The sequence below is a fragment of the Molothrus aeneus genome, chromosome 12, assembly GCF_037042795.1.
Source record: "Molothrus aeneus isolate 106 chromosome 12, BPBGC_Maene_1.0, whole genome shotgun sequence".
Lineage (NCBI taxonomy): Eukaryota > Metazoa > Chordata > Aves > Passeriformes > Icteridae > Molothrus > Molothrus aeneus.
The window spans coordinates 9,813,544-9,834,818 of NC_089657.1; the positions used below are offsets into that span (position 1 = coordinate 9,813,544).

General features: G+C 41.2%; 1 protein-coding gene across 2 annotated transcripts in view; it reads right to left on the reverse strand.

The window, feature by feature from the left end:
• Positions 1-437: 437 nt before the first annotated feature.
• SLC6A6 (solute carrier family 6 member 6) overlaps positions 438-21,275 on the reverse strand; it is a 57,834-nt gene continuing 36,996 nt past the window's right edge. For both annotated transcript variants that reach the window (XM_066558233.1, XM_066558232.1), the window contains 8 exons: positions 19,921-20,024; positions 19,682-19,806; positions 14,927-15,039; positions 12,117-12,254; positions 10,980-11,082; positions 9,980-10,080; positions 9,111-9,281; positions 438-7,515 (listed from right to left, as the gene is read on the reverse strand). In XM_066558233.1, coding sequence (XP_066414330.1) covers positions 7,375-7,515; positions 9,111-9,281; positions 9,980-10,080; positions 10,980-11,082; positions 12,117-12,254; positions 14,927-15,039; positions 19,682-19,806; positions 19,921-20,024 — 996 coding nt within the window. In that variant the 3' untranslated portion in view covers positions 438-7,374. The remainder of the gene's footprint in view (positions 7,516-9,110; positions 9,282-9,979; positions 10,081-10,979; positions 11,083-12,116; positions 12,255-14,926; positions 15,040-19,681; positions 19,807-19,920; positions 20,025-21,275) is intronic.

The window sequence follows — 21,275 nt, forward strand, 5'->3', positions numbered from 1 at the left end:
CAGTGGCTAGTGAGAAATGGCTTTCTTTTGCATCATTTGGTTTTTTAAAATTTGTTTTTTATCTCTTTGATGTATTTTGTTGTGGGGTTTTTTTTTCATCACCTCCTTTTTCTTTTGGTATTTATTAACTTGTATCCCATGAATTTTTGCACTTTTACCCTTCTGACTCTCCCCCCATCCTCCTGAATGAGGGGGTGAGTGAGTGGCTGTGTGTGGGGCTGTGCATGGGGCTGTGCTGCCAACTAGGGTGAAACCATGGGGGATGTGAAGTTAGATGTATTTGATATATATATAGTTAGACATATTTCATATCTATATAGTATTTTATAAGGTCAAAAATCCCCCACACCAACAACCCCAAAATAAGTAATAGGTTTAAAGGAAAAACTGAGCTACTCAAAGACCAAAAAAAAAACAAACCCGTCCAACAGCATAGGTGGTTTATAAAGGAAAGTTTTATTTTCAGTTATAAGGTGATTACAAACTCATCTAAAAAAGCAAAGATGACTTAAAAATATCCATATACATTTTATTTATCTAAAAAGCAAAACAGAAACTGCAAAATACAAACATTTACCATATACACAAAGGCTATGGGGTTTTAGGATTAAATTACACTCCAGGGTTTTTTTTCAAATACAAAGATTCCGTTTTGGAACACACAAAAATGTTTTAAAATGTTTTAAAAATATTTTTAAGGTTTTTTTTTCTTTAAAAAAAGTTCAGATGACATTTTCAAGGAGGCTATCATCGCCCTCGCCTCCTCGCTGCATGTGCTACTCATTATCACATTACTGTAGTCACAGTTGCTAGGAATTGAAATAATTAAAAAAACACCACTGTTTTTTAGCCAAACACATCAAACAAGATGGATCACCTCTTACAATGTGAAGTCCCTGGCAACATTATCAGGTAACAATCACAACATTACACTGGAGAAAAAGAACATCCTATTGAACAACGAGCACTTCAGAACAGTACTGGGATTCTGCGGTGCTGAGAGACCAGCGCTGGCTTCCAGGACAGGAGCAGGTCATGAACTGACTCAACTTGCCCCCTCAGGTTTTGTTTGTTTTATCAGCCTCTCAACATAATTTTGCCACTGTTTGGTTGTTTTTTTTTATTTTATTTTTTTTTTTTCTTTATATATTGAAAAAAAATTCAACTCTTTCTAACACCTCAGCTGCAGAAGCAGGTACATTTAGGAACAGTGTGTATCGTGCTCGCTGTGCTACAGGGCTGGAGCCTTCCCCCACAAATGCACACACACAGAGCACGTGCACAGCTCCTTAGCATCACTGAGTTTTGCCTTTTTTTTTTTTTATTAGCTTTATTTTTCCCATTATTTCTTCTGATTTCTCAAGTCAGGCCACCTTTTCCCTGTGCTGCAAATGTAAAAGTGAGCAGCACCATTTTGCTGTGCACTGCAGAGCTACAGGGAACAAGCCTCCCAAACTTGTGTCCTTAAAATTATCTTCAATTTACTTTACTCCTGAACTCGTGGTAATTAAATTCTGACACTTCTACTGATTATTTCAAATGAGGACACATCAGCAATACAAAAAGGCTGTGTCTGCCATTCAATTGCCCAACATTACCAGCAGGGTCAGGCTCTTTTCCAGGCACAAACCCTGTCACCAAGGTTTTCCATCTTTGATGGGCATGGGTGGGTGATTTGTTTTCTTAAAGTTTTCAACTGGCAAAATTTTGAGCTTGTCCCTGTTTTCTGGTGAAATGGTGTCTCAAGCTATTTCTGCTCTTTTTTTAGGACATGGGTAAATTGAAATCACCAATTCCCAGTGACAACTGGAAAAAAACCACACAAAGAATGTGACTTTTTCTGTTTATTTTTAATAGAAACAAACAAATTGAGATTTTTTTTTTCCAGAGAAACACTGTCCATGTACATATTTCTTTTGGGCTGGCAGAAAAGAGCCACAATCTGGTGGAGGGCGTGGGGCTGGTTATATTCAGGCAGTTTTCCAGTGGGTGCTGGTGCTGGTTATATTCAAGTCTCTCTTGAGCAATTTTTCCCATAGACTCAAATTGATTGCTAACACCATAAGAATTTTTTTGTGACTAAAATATGGAGCTCAGGGCACCTCTTTTGCACAAGTTCAAGGGTTTCTTAAATGTCAAGTGTCACCAAATCAACTAAATACTTTGTTTCTTAAGCTTATCTTTGATTATAAGAAATAAAACAAGCTACCAGGGTCTGACAGTTCCTGACCTTTGCTCATGCAAATATACAAATACACAACTACACGTCAATCCTAACCACAAGGCTTTGGATGCTGATTTTGGAGAAAACAAGTCCAGGGCAGCTGCCTGAACCCACACCACACCCAACCTCCCATGCCAGGAGCCATGTGGTGCCTACAAGGAGCCAGGAGAGCTTACAAATCAAACCTTAAGGCTTCTTTGGAGGGCCATGGTCCAGGATTTTGTTATTACTTTCCCTCTTCCACCACCCCCATTTAGGAAAGACCATTTGGACACCCTGGCAGGCTGGCTCTTTGCAGGCAAGTGGTGTCTAAACCTCCTCAATCCTCATCCTGAACAGCTTGGCAAGATTTACACACGTGATTTGCAGCCTAGGAATAGAAGCAATGTCCCCACTGTGTGCGTGCATATGAGGGTGGAAGATTTCATCTACTAGTCTACTTAAACACAGATTTATTTTTATTCTTTTTACTGAAAGTGAGCAACTTCCATTGAATCTCCTTGGAAATGATGTCAGGGTCATCTTTCTTCCAAGTGTACTTGAGCTGCTTAACTAACTTGTCCACTGCATTCAATGCACAGCTTATTTAACATCTTATATACATTATGCCTCCACGAGTGATCCTGCAGGGACCACAAGACATGGAAGCTAATAATCAGTTATTCAAAAGTGTTCAAATCCTTCTCCCACAGCTGGAAGTTTGCCAGTGATGCAACAAGTGGGAGCTTTGAACCCAAAAGTGAAAGCACAACCTCAACAAAACAGAAAGTCTCCTTAGCAAATAAAAACAGACCAGGAGGAGACTTGGAAAAGATCTATTGAATGGAGATGTCCATGTGTCTTCAGATCTACTTGAGTTATCTAACGCTGAGACAAAGAAGAGGAACCAGGAGCATCTGCAGCTGGGAAAGGAGGATGAGCACAGGGCTGGAAAGAGCTGCAGGAGGCGCTGTCCTGGCGGCGACAGTAAAAGCTCTGCTGATGTTGTTGGGCTTCTCTTGGTGTTACAGCACCTGTAAGGCTGCACTATTTTTTTCCCCTTTCTTTTTCTCATTTTGTCCTTTCCTCAAGAACAGCAGTGAAAATCAATTTTGCTGAGCTGTTTCAGCAGATCACACCTAACTCCCCTCCACCCCACATGCCAGGAGCTGTGCTGCTGCTGTGGGGTGGCCACCAGCACTGCTCTAGGCTTTTGTATTTTCATTTACAACACAAGAACAAATCCATTGTGGACCTACTATCTCAAACTTGAAAGAGGACTTTTCTAAGTGTGTGGATCTGTTTGGACCAGATGAAAAGGAAAGCTATAGATGAGAAGGAAAAATAGAATAATAACAACAACAATAAAAAAACAGTTCTATTTATGAAATCATACTGTTTAAACACTGAGATACAGACTACTGGTAAAGTCCCTTAGAATAGATACTCAGAGAGATCATCACTAGTGACAGGTGAACTGAAAAGGTTCGGAACATTGAGAAAAATAAGAAATAGATCAGAAAAATCTCATGAGGAAATGTTCCCCTTTACATTTCTACTATCTCTTGATTTCAGTTCAGCTGGAAATAAATACTGCTGAAACTCTGCTGTTTTCAAGCCCAGAAGACCCCATGAATACAAAGGTACATGAAACATGAAAAGGTGTGCGTGTTGTCTTGGTTTATGCTGGCTTAAATCGCAGGGATCTGGTTCTAAAGATCTCATGCCAAAACTGCACTGTTTTCCCAGATCCAAACCAGTTCATCTATAACTAGTCATGATGCTTTAACACAGAGTTCCTCATTTACACAAAACAGGTAAAATACGTCATAAGAGTAACAAGTAAATATTGGAAAAAAATCAGTTGTCTTTGCAGTCAAAATAGGTAGAAAACACAAACAGTTTTTTAAAAATTATGTTTTAATAAATTTGGCAGAGGATCATGTCGAAATGCAAATTAACCACCAAGAAAAGTTTAGAAATCTGATAAAATTGTTAGGTAAAAACCCCAAACTGTAAAAATGCAAATGTGCTCACTGGAACTCAAACCCCAGATAAAACAAGAAGAATTAAGTACATTTTTTCTTTTTTTTCGTCGGAGAAGGGAGGAGGGGAGAGGGGAACTGTTTTCCAGAAGCAATGATTTCTTGGCTCTTGGTGAGTCCCAGCCCTCCCTTGCAGTCGTGCTGAAGAGCACAGCAGGGCCAGGGAAGCTGACCCAGAGAATCTTCAGTGAGGTTGTTGCATATGTGCGAGACCTTTTCCCTTGGAACATGGAAGCGACTGATTTGAATGGCACAGTTTGTACTGAAATGGGGCTGGGTTCTATTCTCTGGTAGTTGTATTTTGAAAGGTGTAGTATTATTCCTCTGGTTCTTCCCACTGAGGCACTCTCCACAACTTGGGAGATGCCTAAACACCCAGCTGACTTGCTGGAGACATCTTTGATGGAGCCAAACCATTTTTTCCCCTAACTAAAGCTTGTCTCAGCTCTGTAGCACAAAAGTCATGTGCAAACTATATAACCTCAAACACAGTTGTATGACAATGTAGATATATAAAAAAAGAAATAAATCAAGCATCAGTGTTTCATCTGTACTCACAAAAAACATTAATTTAGACCCCCCCTAACCTTCTACTTCCTCTTCACCCATGTCTGTTTACTGCAGACACTGACTGTAACTCAAAAATGAGAGTCCAAGCTAAAGCCCACTAAGAGAGTGGTTTTGGTTACATTTCCTTGCCTTTGATTGTTAAAAAAATAAAATCGCTGCATGCATATTTCTTTATTTTGGGCACATTTGATGACACCCACTGGCTCTCAGAATTCCTCCTGTAACCTTGGGTGGTTTCTGCTACTGGCCCAGCAGGTGTCATTAAGATGTTTGCCATCTCCAGCTGTGCAAAAGTTTCCTTCAGAACTCTCATAATACAGCAATGAGAAAAAAGAAAACACAATTCTACCATGGCTGGTTTTGTTGCTGCAACTCAGCTCTCTGTTGTAAAAGTATCTACAAATTCAAACTAGAAAGATTTGGAAGTTAGAGATGCAGCGATGTTTTTCTTTAATAATTAATAATTATTTTGGTCCATCTTTTAGTTTTAAATCTCCCTGTTTCTGTTACAGGGAAACCAGTAAGTTAAGAAATGCTTGTGCTGCTGTGGCCAGTTAGCACATGGGACAAGAAAAAATGAAATAAAGCTACTGTGTAGGAATGTTAAGAACTGTTTATGTTCCTGTTTAAATAAGTGACAACCTCTGCCTTGACAGACTAAGCTTACAACAGAATAAGCAGATAAAAACTCTGCTTTTAGCAAGTATTTCTTCTAAATACCTCTGGAAAGACTACATGTGGTATCATAAGAAAAAACCTCTCTCCCTCTAATACAATGCCCACATGACAAGGCTGAGTTTTGCCAGACAACCCGTTCCCAGCACAACCTGCTCAAGTTAAAAAAGAAAAAAAAAAAAAGAAAAAATAATAAAAAGGCTTTTGTCCATGTTTTGGACAGTTTTCAGGGATCCAATTCCCCACAGAAACATTCACCTGCAATACATGAAGTGGAACCCCCATTCCTATACTCCTTGTAGGGGTTTCTCTTCACTTCCCAGTCTCACCTGGAATGGTACCCAATTCCTTCTGACCAACACAAAATATTTCAGTGTTATGTGTTCCCTTTGCTTTAATTTAAATTTCAAAGAGCCCAGTTTCTTCAGCAGATAAGAATCATAAATATGTTTGTCACCCTCCAGCCCCCTTAAAAATAAAATAAAATAGAATAAAATAAAGTAAAATAAAATCAAATCATGGGTTTATCCAATGATGAGCAAGGAGACTGGGGCCTCTAGGTCCACTACTGCTATTTAGTAACATGGGACAAGGGACTCAGTCCTTTTGTCTGTTCCTCCAACAGCAATGACCTCCCTCCCCTAAATAAATAAATAAAGCAAATCCTGGTTACTGAACTTGGAAAAGCATTTTTGAGATACATGGATGAAAAGCACCTGTTTGCTGTGTGATATTATTATCATCATTACTATTATTATTAACAATGTGTCTGTTATCAATACCAGTTACACCAGGTGAGCGGTTTTGTTCCTCCTGTCAGGGATGACCTGGTTTGTGTCCATCTCTGGACGCTCAGAGTCCAGAAGTGATTCCTTTATTTTCCTGCCCAAACCAAAGCCCAAATGAGGAAGCAAACACCTTAAGCAGTCAGAGAACAGGTGCTGCTTTCCCCTCTTGGCTTCTCTGTGCTCATCCTTGCTACCCTGGGGACAGGCTGCCCTCCCAGTTTGCAGAATTCAAGTTTACACCAATGCCACCACACCAAAATATGGTTTGCTGGAAAACCCAGGAGCAGGTACCCAACCTCCCTGCTCACACACAAACAGCAGGCATTTCACTTATGTTAAAAAAAAAAATCTCAAAAATTTTAAAAACAATTACAACAAAAGACTGAACCATGCCAAATCCTGCAAATGCCTTCCCCAAGTTCTCTTCAGTTTGTGTGACAGGGTGCCAGTGCTGTCCCTGGGAGGTACAGCCACAATACTGCTCATGTCCAGCTTCTCTGCATCCCTTGCAAACTCTCCACTCCAGCTGTTTGGCTATTTCCTTATCCAGGGACTGCACTAAACAAAACTGTACCCACTCCCTGAAGTGATCCTGACACCTGTCGTTTACCACAGTTGAACCAGAGGGTGGAAATACTACACCTTTGAAAATTCTCTTGAAACAGCATTTTTAAAAAAAATGTATCTCTCAACAGAGCTCCTTTTGTGTGTTCTATAGATTACCCTGCTCCCAACCATACCAGCACCTAAAATTGCTTTCTGAGACTTGAATGTATTGCTGGCAAGACAATCAATTCAAGTGGTAAGGTGTATAATATTTAGAGATAAAGATATATATATTTAAAAAAACCCAATAATAGTAAATTCTTGTAATATGTCTAGTCTGATATGAAAGCTCTCCCTCTACAGAGAGACGTCTGCTGTGATTACCTTACAAAATATTAAAAAAAAAAACACACACAAAAAATAACTTTCTCTGTGAGAAATAAAAATAAATCCTAGTGCAAATATAAAGCTCTGTAAACCTGGTCCTATGAGAATCTATGGTTAGTAAACGGCAGTTAAAGCAGGTTTATCCTCTCACAGAGAGAGCTCACATCATGGTTTCCACAATGATATGAGTTGGCTTGATCAATCCGCCATTCGAAGTTCCATTGGGGCAGAAGGGGGTGCCACTCTCTGTTTCTTTGGACCATCGATTCACTTCCTTGGGGGCAGCCACTGCCTTTATCCTCTGCAAGAGAGAAGGAGAGCACAGGTGAGAGGAGCACAAAACCTCTGAGGAGAGCAGAGGGCAGATGAGTAGAAGGCCTCTGAGGAAAGCACAGGTGAGAGGAGCAGAAAGCCTCTGAGGAAAGCAGAGGGAGATGAGCAGAAAGCCTCTGTGGAGAGCAGAGGGGAGATGGCAGAAGGCCTCTGAGAAAAGCAGACGGAGATGAGCAGAAGGCCTCTGCGTCTCCATGTGCAGAACATTCCAAGGACAGGGATGGTGGCTGTGGGAGATGTGTGGCTCTGTAAGGATGTGGGGATCTGTGGAGCCTTCAGCTCCTGCTCAGCTGCAGAGCCTGACTTGAGGCAGGGAAGTCAGACAGGAGCCTTACCCAGCTCCTGCACATTGGGCTTTCAGTGCTGCAAATGGTTTGCATCCTCCTCCCTCATTTAGAAACAGCTCTGCCTCTCAGCCCAGCCTTCACTGCCAAGTGGCAACTTCTGTCCTACATCTCAGTTCACAAAGGAAGAGCTGAATGGCATCTGACCAGTGTTTACTCTCTTTCCTTTCCTAACATGGTCTTTGAGCGGTGTTTTGGCTACTTTTAGACTCGTCTCTCATGGTGACAATGGTGACAATGAAGGCAGGAAAATTAACACTTATGCCCTGGCCACAGCTGAAAAAGGCCATTAACACTTGGACGAAAACAAATGCAAATGTTTGTGCTCTGGGATGTTTGGGTTTGGTATTTTTTTAATTCTATTCTCTTTTTTCCTAACCCAAAGTGTCCCACTTTCTTCCCCAAGAATACCCTGAGCTGCATTTAAGATCAACTTGTTAGACAAAAAGAAAACTAATCTGAAAACTTTGAAGAGAACTGCTAAGTTTCATGTTTGCACAGCCTCTAAAAACTTTACACTGCAAGAAAAAAAAATTACGGGAGCCCAGACTGAACTGCAAAGGGCAAGAGATTTCCTGCAAATCCAAACCTGAGGGAATCTGCACTGTCAAGTCTAAATCAGACACAAAGTTTTCCAACTACCAGGGCAATCTGGATCCAGTTTCTCAGTTTGAAATAAAATACACAAATTAAAAAAGCTAAAAAGTGAAGCCTTCTGTCAAGAGGGTTTGACTTTTATTTATTTAGTCCCCCACAGTGAAGACCATGCCTGAGAGCCACACAATCCACAGGTGTATCTGAATTTCCTTGAAATTCAACGAGTTTTCACACAACCAGATTTGACCCAGGTCTCTCTCTCCTTATCTTGCTTTCCCAGCAATTTTCAGGATGGTGTTTCTGTGTCCCTGGGGACTGGAGAAGAGAAACCTGAGACTCAGATACACCTCAGTCCTTGAATGTTTGTCTGCAAGTGGAGGTAATGATTTGCCAAGCTGGAAGCTGCACAAGTGGGACATGAGTAAAATCACTTGGTGTTTATCTGAGGACAGAAGGCTTTGTGTTTGTTCTCTTTCTACTGTTTGCCCAGAGGCCAGGTGATCTTTAACAGCCTTATTTGCCTTACCTGGGCATGGTGGCAGTTTTCCAAGCATTACTTTGTGTAAAACACAACAAGTTAAAGCTCCCTTTCTCCTCTAGACAGACAATTGGTTGTTCTTACCTCAATGAGTGACCCATCTGACCGAATGATGCGGATGACCATCACCATAGGGATGCAGATCATGGAGGAAAGGGCAAGAACCCAGCCCAGGCCAATTGCCCAGTCTGGGTATGTGTAGACCTTGTTGTAGGTCAGTGGTTTATACTTGGCCAAAGAAAAGATAAAGCAACCCTGTGGATGAGAAAGGAAAACAAAGTGAGTCTCAATAAAAGCTTAAAGCAGCAGGGCTCTCTGGTGCAGCCACTGGCCTGAGGAAGACAGGCAGTGAAAGGCAGAGCTGATGGATACCATATGTATTTTAAACCAATGGGGGAATTGTTCTTCCATTTCAATCATTGGAAGAGCATCTGCATTTGCTTATAGCATCTGCTGTGTGATGACAGAGGGCTATGAGATGGTGCTGAACAGCTGCAGTACACTGCCAATTCTTCAGGGCTCAACTATTTGCTGTACACTGCAAGATATTACCAGGATGTTCTTCCCACCCAATGAAGCACTTCAAGCCAAGGTCTGCCTCACACTGCTAAAGTCTCTTTATTACAACGGCCTAGCAGTCCTATGTCTTAAAGTAGAGACTGCTCTTTGGAGAGTTAGTTTTCTCTTCATGAATGTAGAATTTTGCCAATTCTGAGAAAAATCCACTTAAATGTAGCCAACTGCAATTTGTGCAGGCACAGTAGAGACTAGGGAGCTGTCATGTCAGAAGCTGACATCTGAGAACATGATGTCTTTGAGAGGTATGTTCAAGCCTTCAGCTTCTCTTTGCAAATTTGCCTCTGAATGCAACAGCCTTCCCTCGAAGAGAAGCAGTAAGAGGGGGCTTAGCACTGCCAAGTGCAAGACTTGAAAGAGCACAGGTCAGTACTCACCACGCAGAGAACTGGTGTGATCACAATCCAGCTCCACTTCATCCAGGGACCAGGTCTGTATCCAATCATATCCTCAATGGCATCATAAATATTATCAGCGCCTGGAAGAATCGAGCAAATGAAAGCCCTGTAAATACTGTAGGATTAAAGCTGCTTTCCCAAGCTCCCCAAGGGGTATTTAAAGGGAAGGTGAGGATGTCAGATGTATTCTTCAAATGCTTCCCACAGCTGTGAAGTCCAAGATGATTTTCTTGAAAAGCTCAAAGGTTGGGGGATCTCTCATCCCACCCTCCCCTCATTATTTGGCCGCAGGAGTGTGATGCTGATCTCTCCTGCCCTGTCACACCCTCTCTCCTCTCTCCAGACTCTCTCTGAACTTCCCAGAGGGATCACCATGGGAAACACTTGACAGCAAACAGTGCACCTGCTTCTACAGAAATCTGACTTTGTTTGTTTTGCTTCTCTGAGGCGATGGAATTCATGGACAATCAGAGAAATAACCAGTTCTAATCAGCACACATCTGATTATTCCCCAGCCACAGCTCAGGCAGCTAGAGAGGCCACTGTCAGACCATGGTGCTTGGCATTGCCAAAAGTAATGGGGCAGAATATACTTTCAGCTTTCTTTTTGTACTTTCTATTTAGTTGGCTTGTCCCTGCAGACATTGCAGCTCTGAAAGGAAATTCTCTGAGAGACAAACAGAAATTTTCACGGCTGGCCACACTTTCAACTCTCACCTCTAAACGTAACACATGAAAATGCTTAATTGTGCCCTTATTAATTAGCAATGGAAGAATACTCATTTTTTGTGGAAAAAACACTGGAGTTTGGATTCATCCCAGATGCAAATTTGTCTCCAAGAGGTCAGGGCAAATTTATATTAATGGCATGTGTCTGTTGCTGGGAAGAAGACTCTGGGGCGGCTGATGATTAAATATTTGGCTAGAAAAATTGTCACTGACTCATCAAAAGTTATGAGATTAAAGGATTCTCACTTACCATAAACCCAGGCTACAGCAATACATTCAAAGAATGCAACCCACAAAAGGCATACACCACTAGCTGCATAGTAGTCAAAGAGTTGAAAAACATACATGCCACCCTGTAAAAGAGAGACACAATTGGTTAAGATCCAACAGGAAAAAAAACCCCAAGAATTCAGGCCCAGGTCCCAGTAACATCTACCAACATATCCCAATGACTTCTGTCCAACAAGAAGCAGCATCTAGCAAACAGGTAAGGTAAATATTTGGCATTACCTTCCCCAGGGAATATGCATGTTTACTACAGGAACAACTCCAAACAAGACAATGATTAAACAAAATTAAGCCACTTAATATAATCTACTGAGACACTTAAATCTTTCCTTCCTACAAATATTTCAGGATGGGCATTTAAAGAAACAAATGGTTGCATCCTAACATTAACACCTTAAAAAGACTAAAAATGAAGTCAGTTCATCAGGAGGGTCTTCATTTATTTATTGAGTGAAAGGGCTAATTTCATGAAAATAGTTCATTTTTTGTTTTATAACTCTGTTTATACTCTGCTGTTAGACTCTACTCTTACTACACTGCACTTTCCCTTGAAAAACTGTGGAGTTTGGGCATCTTTGTTACAGGTGCTATTTTACCTCCCACAGTCATGCTCCTCCAGTTGTTTTTAAAATCTGACTTGAATTTTATTTTGAAGATAAATATCACAACAGTGCAGGCACTGGAATATATCCCTGTCTTGTTTACACTAGAATAAACCAAGTGGAATTTAATTAATTCAAATCTGTAAGATAAAAATCTCTTTCCCTGCATGCCACTGGATGGGTTCTTAAAGTGCTCTGCTGAAGGTTTCCTCTATGTTTCATCATTTAGAACTAGATGTTAATACTCATAGTCATGCTGACTAGTACCTGAGATCAGATTGAATTTAATGAGGTTTCATGTTTCTGTTCCTGTGACTGAAAAGGGAAGGGACATATAACTCCCATTCAAAATGCTTTCAGATCTAGGAATGAAAGATGCTCCATCTAAAAAGCACTTCTCCTCTGAGTCACTAATTCTTTGCAATCTCAGTCATAGCTAAAACTGGCCTGAAAAATGGCTAAAGAAGGCGGCAATTTGCAGCACTGGTGCTACTTACCTCAGTCACCATAGTTAGTCCCAGAAGATAGCTAAGGAAACACACTATAGCGATGAAGATTTCCCGTCGGTAACCCTTCCTTAGGAAGGATGGGTGCAGATCAACTAATGACGTGATCTGTCCTTCAACTTCAACAAACTACAGGGGGAAAACAACAGTGGAGAAATGACTTGAAGATTACCTGCCATGCAGTTCATCCAGGCTCCTGCTTGAGCAAACCCTCCCCAGCAACACCCCAGCCCTGTGCTCTGCGCTGCTTTCAATAAAGAAATAGAAACCGTTCCTTTGTAACCCCGAGGTTGGAGCCTGGGGGTGGCTTTCAGGTTGGAACAAGTTTTCAGAATTTCTTTTCATTACCTAGAAGCCTTATGAGCTAAAAAGGGGCTCTGCAAATGCAAGGCACAAGGATGAAGGAGGCACTTATGTGCCTGATGACAGGAAGGCACTTATGTGGCTTTTATGCTGTCACTGTTCCAGATGAACACAGGATGTATGCTACAGAAGAGGCAGAAGGAAAACACTCAAAAAAGTCCAAGCTGGGAGAGTACCTCCCAGACTTTTTCTGATGTGCCAGGAAACATCACAGATACTAGTTAGGTTAATTCCACAATTTGATATAATTCTGCTCTTGGGTTTGTTAGTGAAAATCCAGCCAAGGCAAAGCAAACTGTGATGTGAAACAACACCTCTTCATGACTGAACATGTCCTTTGTGGAGCTGTGAGAGGAGTATCTGACTGAGGCTCTGGGTACTTCTGCAGCAATAATGGAGCTGTTCACACAGTCCACATTCAATGATCTGGCAAACTATTTGCACTTGTAAACCAAAAATGAAGCTCTGAATAAATGAGCTAAAAGTCTTTATCTCGCTTCATGATAACTGTATTTATGCTTACTTGTCTTTGGAAAACTATACAATTGTGTCACTTGAGTTAAACAAATAACCCAAACTGGATCTGAATAAAAGTTGAAGTTAATTAAAAACCAGATCTTTCTGCACCTGGAGGAAAGCAACAACTGAACTTCCCCAATTAAAACCATGGAAGGGATCTTTTGACTGATCTGTACTTTCAACCTGGCAAGGTACAAAAGCTTCAGTACAAGGTACTGAAGACATGAGGATAGGGATTGGAGGTATCCATCAAGGCTGCCTCTGTAGAAAAGATCTCCACTTTAAGTAGATACATCATCTTAACTAATAACTTATCATGAGGAACCTAAGAAGAAGTTATTTCAGAAAAAGCTGCATTTTCCTACCTAGCACCTCACTGCTCTTACAGCACCCAGAAATGCCCTGTAACAACCCTACATTATTTCCTGAAGTTCTATTTTGGAAATACAGACTGTTTTGCAAACAGATTTTGTTCTCCACCAAATTTTATTGCCTCCTGTCTTGTTACTTTGACTTGTGTAAAACTGTTTTTCTTTTTAAATGCAGCCCTTTCCTTTGAGCTGATTTGATCTGAAACTGCTCTGGCATTCCAGAAACCTGCTTGACTGCACTCCAAAAAACCAGAGGGGTGGAGGAGAGAAATTAAGCGCTCCAATTAGTTTTAATCATTCTGTGCAGTGAGGAGCTTTTTAAAATTACTAGACAGCTTCCAATTTGCATAAGCATAGGGTTGCTGAACCACAGCATTGGGTACTTTCACATTTACTTAGGGGCAATTGAGAGTTGCTCAGTAGAGTTCAAAGATAAAGCCATAAAGAGAAATTTAGAGCAAATGAAATAAAAAAAAAAGTTAGAGATTAAGTACACAACAACTTGGTAAAAATTCCATTTACAGAGCTCTCCTCATATGAGAGAGCATTTAGGCTACAGGAACATTTCATCCTTATGAATATATATATATATATTTAATCTTAGTGACATTACATTTGAATGCAGAAAATTTTGGCAATTTTGAATGTGTAGTTACTTCATAATCCCTGGCCACCCTTGTTTCCTGGTAAGTAGACTATCTAGAAATGATTTACAGGTCCCTTGGCAGTATTTAGTCCAACATTCCTACAAGTAACCACTGGGAAAAATAACCTAACTTCCTGACTGAACTTTTTGATTTTTTTCATGCTCACTGATTAATAGCAGCGTGTGCTATAAAGTTAGTACAGCTGGAATCTGAGATGCTTTCTGGCCTGTCTGGAGGTACTGAATGCATGCTGCTGACGTGAAAGTCAGCAGGATCCCACATTGCTCAGCACCTCCAAGCCCAAGGCCACCAAAAAAGGCTGCAGCTTTGTCCTCTCACTGTTCTTGAAGCCACCATGGATATACTGTACAAAACATTATGTGCTTTTTTTGTACCTCATGCTGACTTTGCTTTTCTTTTTTGACACTTGGCAACCATCAAAACCCATACTTCTAGTGGTTATTAATTGCTAGTTTTTTAATGATGGTGTATACACCCTGCAGGTGTTCGCAATGGCACAAAGGACTCTGTGGAACCGACTACTGCAGTCCTTTATGTTTTCAAATTATTCAGCTTTTTTTTACAAAGTAAGAAAATACTGTGACCAAAATGGTCGAATTTTGTGGCCAGACTAGGAGTGAAATTTAGGTTAGAGAGTACTGCCCTAGTGGGATAGACCCCACTAACCCTAGATGACAAAGATTTACTGAGCAACACAATATTATGAATCAACAGTTGTAGATACATCAAGTGCAGCCCCTACACTAAAAAGCAACCCAGATGAATTCCTCTCAAGCAGCATTAGAGGTTTTCTCTTGTTAATTCATGCTTGTAAAACCAGCTTTTCTCAGTGAGCAGTGCTGACACAGTAAGTCACACATCCCTTATCCGTTGTACTAACCTGGCTATCCAGTCCAAGCAACAGAAGCATAATAAAAAAAAGGATTGCCCAAAAGGTGGGCAGTGGCATCATGGACACAGCTTTTGGGTAGGCAATGAAGGCCAGGCCTGGACCTAGAGAAAAAGAAAATAGGGAAGGGGGAAGGGAAGGGAAGAAAAGTAGTAAGTACCAGCTCTTTGGCAGAGGCAGCCACCCTCAAATTCAGGGATGCCTGGTTCCGTTCAGATAAATCCAAACGCAGCTGGGAATACCAGAAATGAAAGAGTTTGGCTCTTTTATCTGAAATCAAAGCACGCATGACTACAGCAGAAACCACGGGCAAACCCCCAAGGCCAGTGCTAACAGATCTCCAGTTTTAACATCTGTCTCAAACATGCCAGTAATGGAGCTGTCCTACACCTGCCCTGCATGGACACAGGACAGTCTTGGGGCCGGGGGACAAGGGGTGACCCAAGGGAATGGCAGAATCCCACTGCTAGCCCACATGGTCATGATGAAGATGATGATGATGAAGCTCTTTTGCATGCAGGGAAGGGGACTCTGCTAGAAACATTCCCTGAGATTTTCACTAATGCAACCACTGCCTCCCTCTATATGCAACCTCCAAACCCTGCATGGCTTTTCTCAACTGGGGTTTGCACTCCAAGGAGTTTGCTCCTTCTCTTCTGCAAACCCTCCCTGCTGCACTGAGTGATCAGGCTACTCCTAATACTATCAACTGAAAATCGAGAAAACTGCTTTTAGGAACTGCTGGGGTGTAAAATCACTCTGTGTAAAATTGCCTCCCCATGCTGTTACACCACCTGCCCCTGTCCAGGCCAGCCTACATGGACCTGCCACGGTGACACTGAGCATGACCATCATCGGCCCCAAGTGCAGGATGGGCTGCAAGTGTAGGAGACCAGCAGGGCTGGGGCTGAGTGCCCAGGATCTCTGCTCTGGAACCCAAAGTGTGGAGTGCTCCTCCCTAGGGGGGGTCTGGCCCGCCCTGTGACCGGGTGTCACCTCTCTTGTACCCACACACAGAGCACAGGTGCAGTGCTCCTCTCCAGAGGCACCCTCACCTGGAGCCAGGTGCTATCAGCTGTCCTTTGTGAGAGCTTTTGTGGAGAGAAGAGCCCTCCACCAGTGGGAGACAGGAATATTGGCAATTCTGCATTTATGGCAGGCTCTCAGAAGAGATGAAGAAATTTGGTGAGGCTGACAAAAAATTCTGAGGGCAGATTACAATTCAGAGTGAAGCCAGGACTGCCTGGCTCATCTGCTTGTTTACTTTGAGGAGCCTTCAAAGTGCCAGTTTTCAAGTGGATTCATGTAATTTTCAATGGGAAAAGGAATTTTTTTAAGATGCTGCAGTGTGGGGCCAAAAAAAATCTTATCTCTGATCTGTACAGAAAAATCTCTAACACTGCTCTTCCTACCTCCCACTTTTCCTTTCCAACAAGAAAGATGGAAAAAGAAGCAAGAGAAAGAGGTAAAATGAGATGACTTTTTTTTTCAAACTTTCAGTCACTGAAAATATTTGAACATAAATAAATACAAATTAGCCAACAATCAAACAACTAATTTTATTTTAATGAAACACAACTAAGATTTTATACGACAGAGGATACCAAAAAATTGGTGAATGTCTCAAATTTTGGGGAGTTTTGCTTTTTTTCTCCTTAATTCAGTGGATACAGTAGATCCTCTCTGAGGGAGAGCTGCTAACAGATGGCATTTGCAGCTGATCTGTGCAATTGATGAGACAGATGTAAAACTGCTCTCCTCAAAATTTGCTGCAATTTGTATGCTTTGGCCAGTGAAACTTTTCTTGAACTGTGATACCAACTAATACCAAGCGCCCTAAGCCCTGAGCTATATTTTGATTTTCCTTTGAAACTAAGTGTTGAAATATAAAAAGTCCATGTGAAAGAAAATGTTCCTGGCAAGCCCTCAACCGAAACATAAATAATCTAAAATTTGTATTTAATTTGAAACCCTGTTGTTTTGAAGAGTGTTTTGCAAAAGTGAAGCACTTGTGGCTGCTATTAAAAGCCAGTGAGCACTGCTATGATCCCAGCCCATGCACTGGCTGATTGCCATGGGGTGCTGTGGCATGGCTGGAGAGCTGCAGAGGCAGAGACCAGGCAGGCACCAGGAAACCCAAGGCACTATTGTCAGACAAGCTTAATCTGAATTTGTTTGCAAATGGAATTAAAAAAAAAAAAAAAAAAAAAAGCAGCAAATCTTGTGCTGGTGTAACAGTGTTTCAAATCGCATGGGTGGCAAAGTATTTTTTCCAGCCAAACAGAGGCCACACGGATTAGACAGGACTCACTATGGTTTTGTTGAGGCCCCACTGCTTTCCTCTCTATCTTTAAAAGAATTTCTGAAAAGAAAAAGAAGCTGTTTATTTAAAATCTCCTTTCACTCAGGAGTCAGAAGTCTGAGTTAACTGTTGAGCAAACCTGCTAAAGCCAGTGAAGGCCAGCAGTGACCAGTGCTTTCAGCAGGAGCCAGCCCTGGCTGACAAGCGTGTCCCAGGCACATGGCACCAACACTGAATTTGGCACTGGGAAAAAATGTGGCCATGAGACTCTGCTGTCAGTAAATTTGCTGATGTTCCCGTGGCTTTCAGGAGGGCAAACAAATGGTGTCATGGATAGGGCAGGAGGAATTTAACTTGCTGGGCAGAGATGGGGTCTCAGCCCTGCGGACAACATCTTCTGCCAAGTGCTGCAGCCAAGTGGCAGCACCTCTGCTTGCTTTGGCCTGACCCAGGGGAGCAGTTCTGACCTTGCATCAAAAGAAACCAAAAAAGGCAAGGCCAGAAAACAGAGGCTCAAGCACCTGCTGAATCCTCCTGTGCTGAGAAGAAGCAGCAAGGAAAACTTCTCCCAGAGCCCCATGCAGTTCCTGGGACACTCATCCCAGGGGGACCAAGGGTCTTCAGTAGCTCTGCACTTATCTCTCTGAGAAAAGCAGCAAGAAAACACATGGGAGGTGGTTTGGATACTTCTGGATAATTTTAGTAGTGTTTACTGTCACGTAAAAATGACTTAGCCAAAGACCAGCAGTGATGGGCACCCACTGCATGGTGAGACAGTTGCAGTCTCTGGCCATCAGTGACATGAATTTAAATAAAGGAGTACACAACAAAATATGCAAGAAAAATCAAAAGCCGAGTTCAGAAGCTAGTTCATGTCCTTGCTGTCCCTATAATGAGCTATTAAACCCCTCCTTTAAGAAAAATGCTTTTTGAGGTGTTGGAAAAAGGCTGTTTAAACACTAGGTGAATTAATTTGTGTTAAAAGATTACTTAACAATCCAGTGTTACTATAGAATTGTTTAATTCTAGAAATGTCAGGTGACAGGAATGTAGCTGCCTCTATCAGAGATATCATAATAAAAATTAGAATAAATATTGACCAGATAAAAACCTAATGTACAAATACTTAAAAATAGTACTCTTGGAATTGATCCACCTACATATAAATAAAAAAATAGGGCTATTTATGATTCATTTAATAGGATTATTCCCTTGCTTCCTGTTTCCAAACAAAGTAATCAACCTCCAATCCAAATAAGCATTATGGCCAAGATTGTTACTAATTGCACTTGCAAGAGCTATGCCAATTGCAGCCACCCAAGAATCCAGCGGTGCCATCAATGTCATTAGTTTTTCATTAGCCCTTGTGAAGTGAGACATTTTTCTTAAAGACCTAACTCTCAGAGCCATGTGATTAGAAGATATATTGACTTTTTCATTTTAACAGCATGTTTGCAGAGGAAAGCTTTCAAATTCTATGCAGGTGAATTAAAAGTGCTCAAAAAATTAAAAAGAAATATCAAAAGTGCACTCAGGTGACATTGTTATTACTAGAATCTGATTAGCTTTAAGCCTCATGGCTGTCAAGGCCTGATTCATTATTTTTCCATGGTAATTCCCAACTAATCTGTCTGTTCTATGTGAAAACACATGCTTACACCTGCCCTCATGGATTAGAAATGCACAGAGGAAAAATGTCATATGTTTTGTTTGAGATACAGTCACAAGCTATGAGGATTGAGCTTCTACCTCTGCCTGTGCATAGGTGAATGTTAATGGGAAGGACACTTCTGAAATAAGGGAGGAATCTAAGTGTACATTAGATTTCAAAATGGACTTTGACAGTTCTGTCAACCTCACACTGAATCTACAGAAAACAAATGTGGGATTGCAACACCTGGAGTTCCTGTAGGTGAAATGGTCCACAAAACCCTGGAGATGGAGTTCTCCAACTTCTCTTGCCTTTCAGTGAGATTTGGGAATGTTTGTGTGTGTCCCTTCAAAAGGCCAAGGTACTAATCCTACTCTAGAGCTGTGAGCAAGCAACACTAAGCTATAAAAATACATAAACATGGGCAATTTGCACTTGAATGAAAATAAAGGTAGTCTGAAAAGAAGGATGGAATAAATTCTTGAATCAATGGCATTCTAGACTCTGGATAATGGTTTAGTTATCTTAGCTCTAATCTCAACTCAAATGGATTAGCACACTCTAGGAAATGTGTTTGCTGCCCTGTTAATCAAGACAGACTATACAGTACAACCCCAGCTAACCCTCACTGCTCTAAATTAAAGCCCAAATCGACAACGTGCTTATTTTTTCTGGCAATTATGGGAAACCTTGTTCTGTTTTATCACTTAGATGTTAGCTGATTGGGTCTGCAGAACTTTGCTCACACGCTGGGCGGCAGTGCCCACCACCACTGCCACCAACACCATCGTACCTGACTCTGCCACATCAGCAATGTTCACCCCTTGCTCTTGTGCCATGAAGCCCAGGACGGAAAAAATTGCGAAGCCAGACACAAAACTGGTACCACTGTTCAGGCATCCCAGCAGCAAACAGTCCCTAAGTCACACATATGTCATGGAGCAAGTTAATTAAAAAAAAAATTAACCCATTGTCCCTACTTTATTTACATCATTTAGCTAAAACACTAAACCCCCTTAGATGGAAACTTGCCTATAGCAGTTGTATTTGTACTTGTTGTAGCTCCCCAGGGAAGTCATTGCTCCTAAGCAGATTGCATATGAGAAGAAGATTTGTGTCCCTGCATCTATCCAGACCTAAAGGGAAAGATAGAATTACTGTTATTACCAGCATTGTTGCATAATGAACACAAACACACGGTTCAAACTAAGCAAAATCTACCAAATAATTGTTTCCATTGAGGGTGAGAGCTAAAGGACCAGGGAGACAGGGAAAGAGAACAACACATTCGCAAGTTGGGCTTTCACAAGGAAAAGAAAATTGTTAGCATCAGAACCCAGAAGAACATAATCTCTACAATAGTTCCTGTTTCCCCTCCCCAGAGATACTCAGTATTTCTAGTTTCTTAGTCATTCAGCTGATCCTTCCTGTTGGTGCAACAATAAACATGTTTCAGTGCAATAGGAAATGCAGAAGTATTTATAACATTGCTCATTTCTCTTGTAACTCATTGCAGTTAGAGTCAGCCGACAAGAGTCCTTAAACTGAGGATGTGAAAAGCTTGAGAAACAGGTTTGTGTATTTGGTCTGTTTATTTCTCTAGCTTTCTGGTTGTTTTTGTACCTGTTCAAATGCAAGATAAAAAGCCATAGGGGTGGGGGGAAAACAAGCAAAATACAATGCACTTTATAAGATACATATCTGATCTTGGTCTCATGATTCTTTGTCCTGATTACATTAAAAAAAAAAACACATACAGAGTGAAATAACCATACACTATGAACGTCTTGGCTAGTAAATACATAGCAAGCTATCAAAACACATCCTCTGAATCCCATCTGTTCTCTTCTTTCTGCAAATTCAAGTCTGCTAACACCAGTGGAAACCACCAAGGAGTTTGAGTAAGTGAGAATGTAGACCGAGGACCATTACCTCCTCCCTCCCACCATCACCTCCCAGCACCTTGCTGAGAAGATTCAGGAGACTACTGTCTCCTCAGAGTGATGCTTTTGCTAGACTGTGGGTGGGAGCCAGCCAGCTCACATGAACCTCTCCTACATTATCTGCTGACACTCTGGTTAGGGCTAATAGTAGATCATAAAAATGATAGGGTTCCATAAAAGAAGATTAAACCATAAAATATAACGTCTCCTGTGAAAAAGGACAAGACTAGACAAGGAACCAAATTTTCATGATGTTTCTTTCAATTACCCTTTTCCTACTTCAGTCCTTTAGCGAACATTGGCGTTTTATTTTAACCTAATACTCATTAGAAAGCAGTAGCAAAGACCAATGTTATTTCCTATCACTGTGACAAACATTTTATTGTTTTCAAAGACCCTTTGTTTGCTTTTCTTTTATTCATGGGGGAATATTGTACTTTTCTT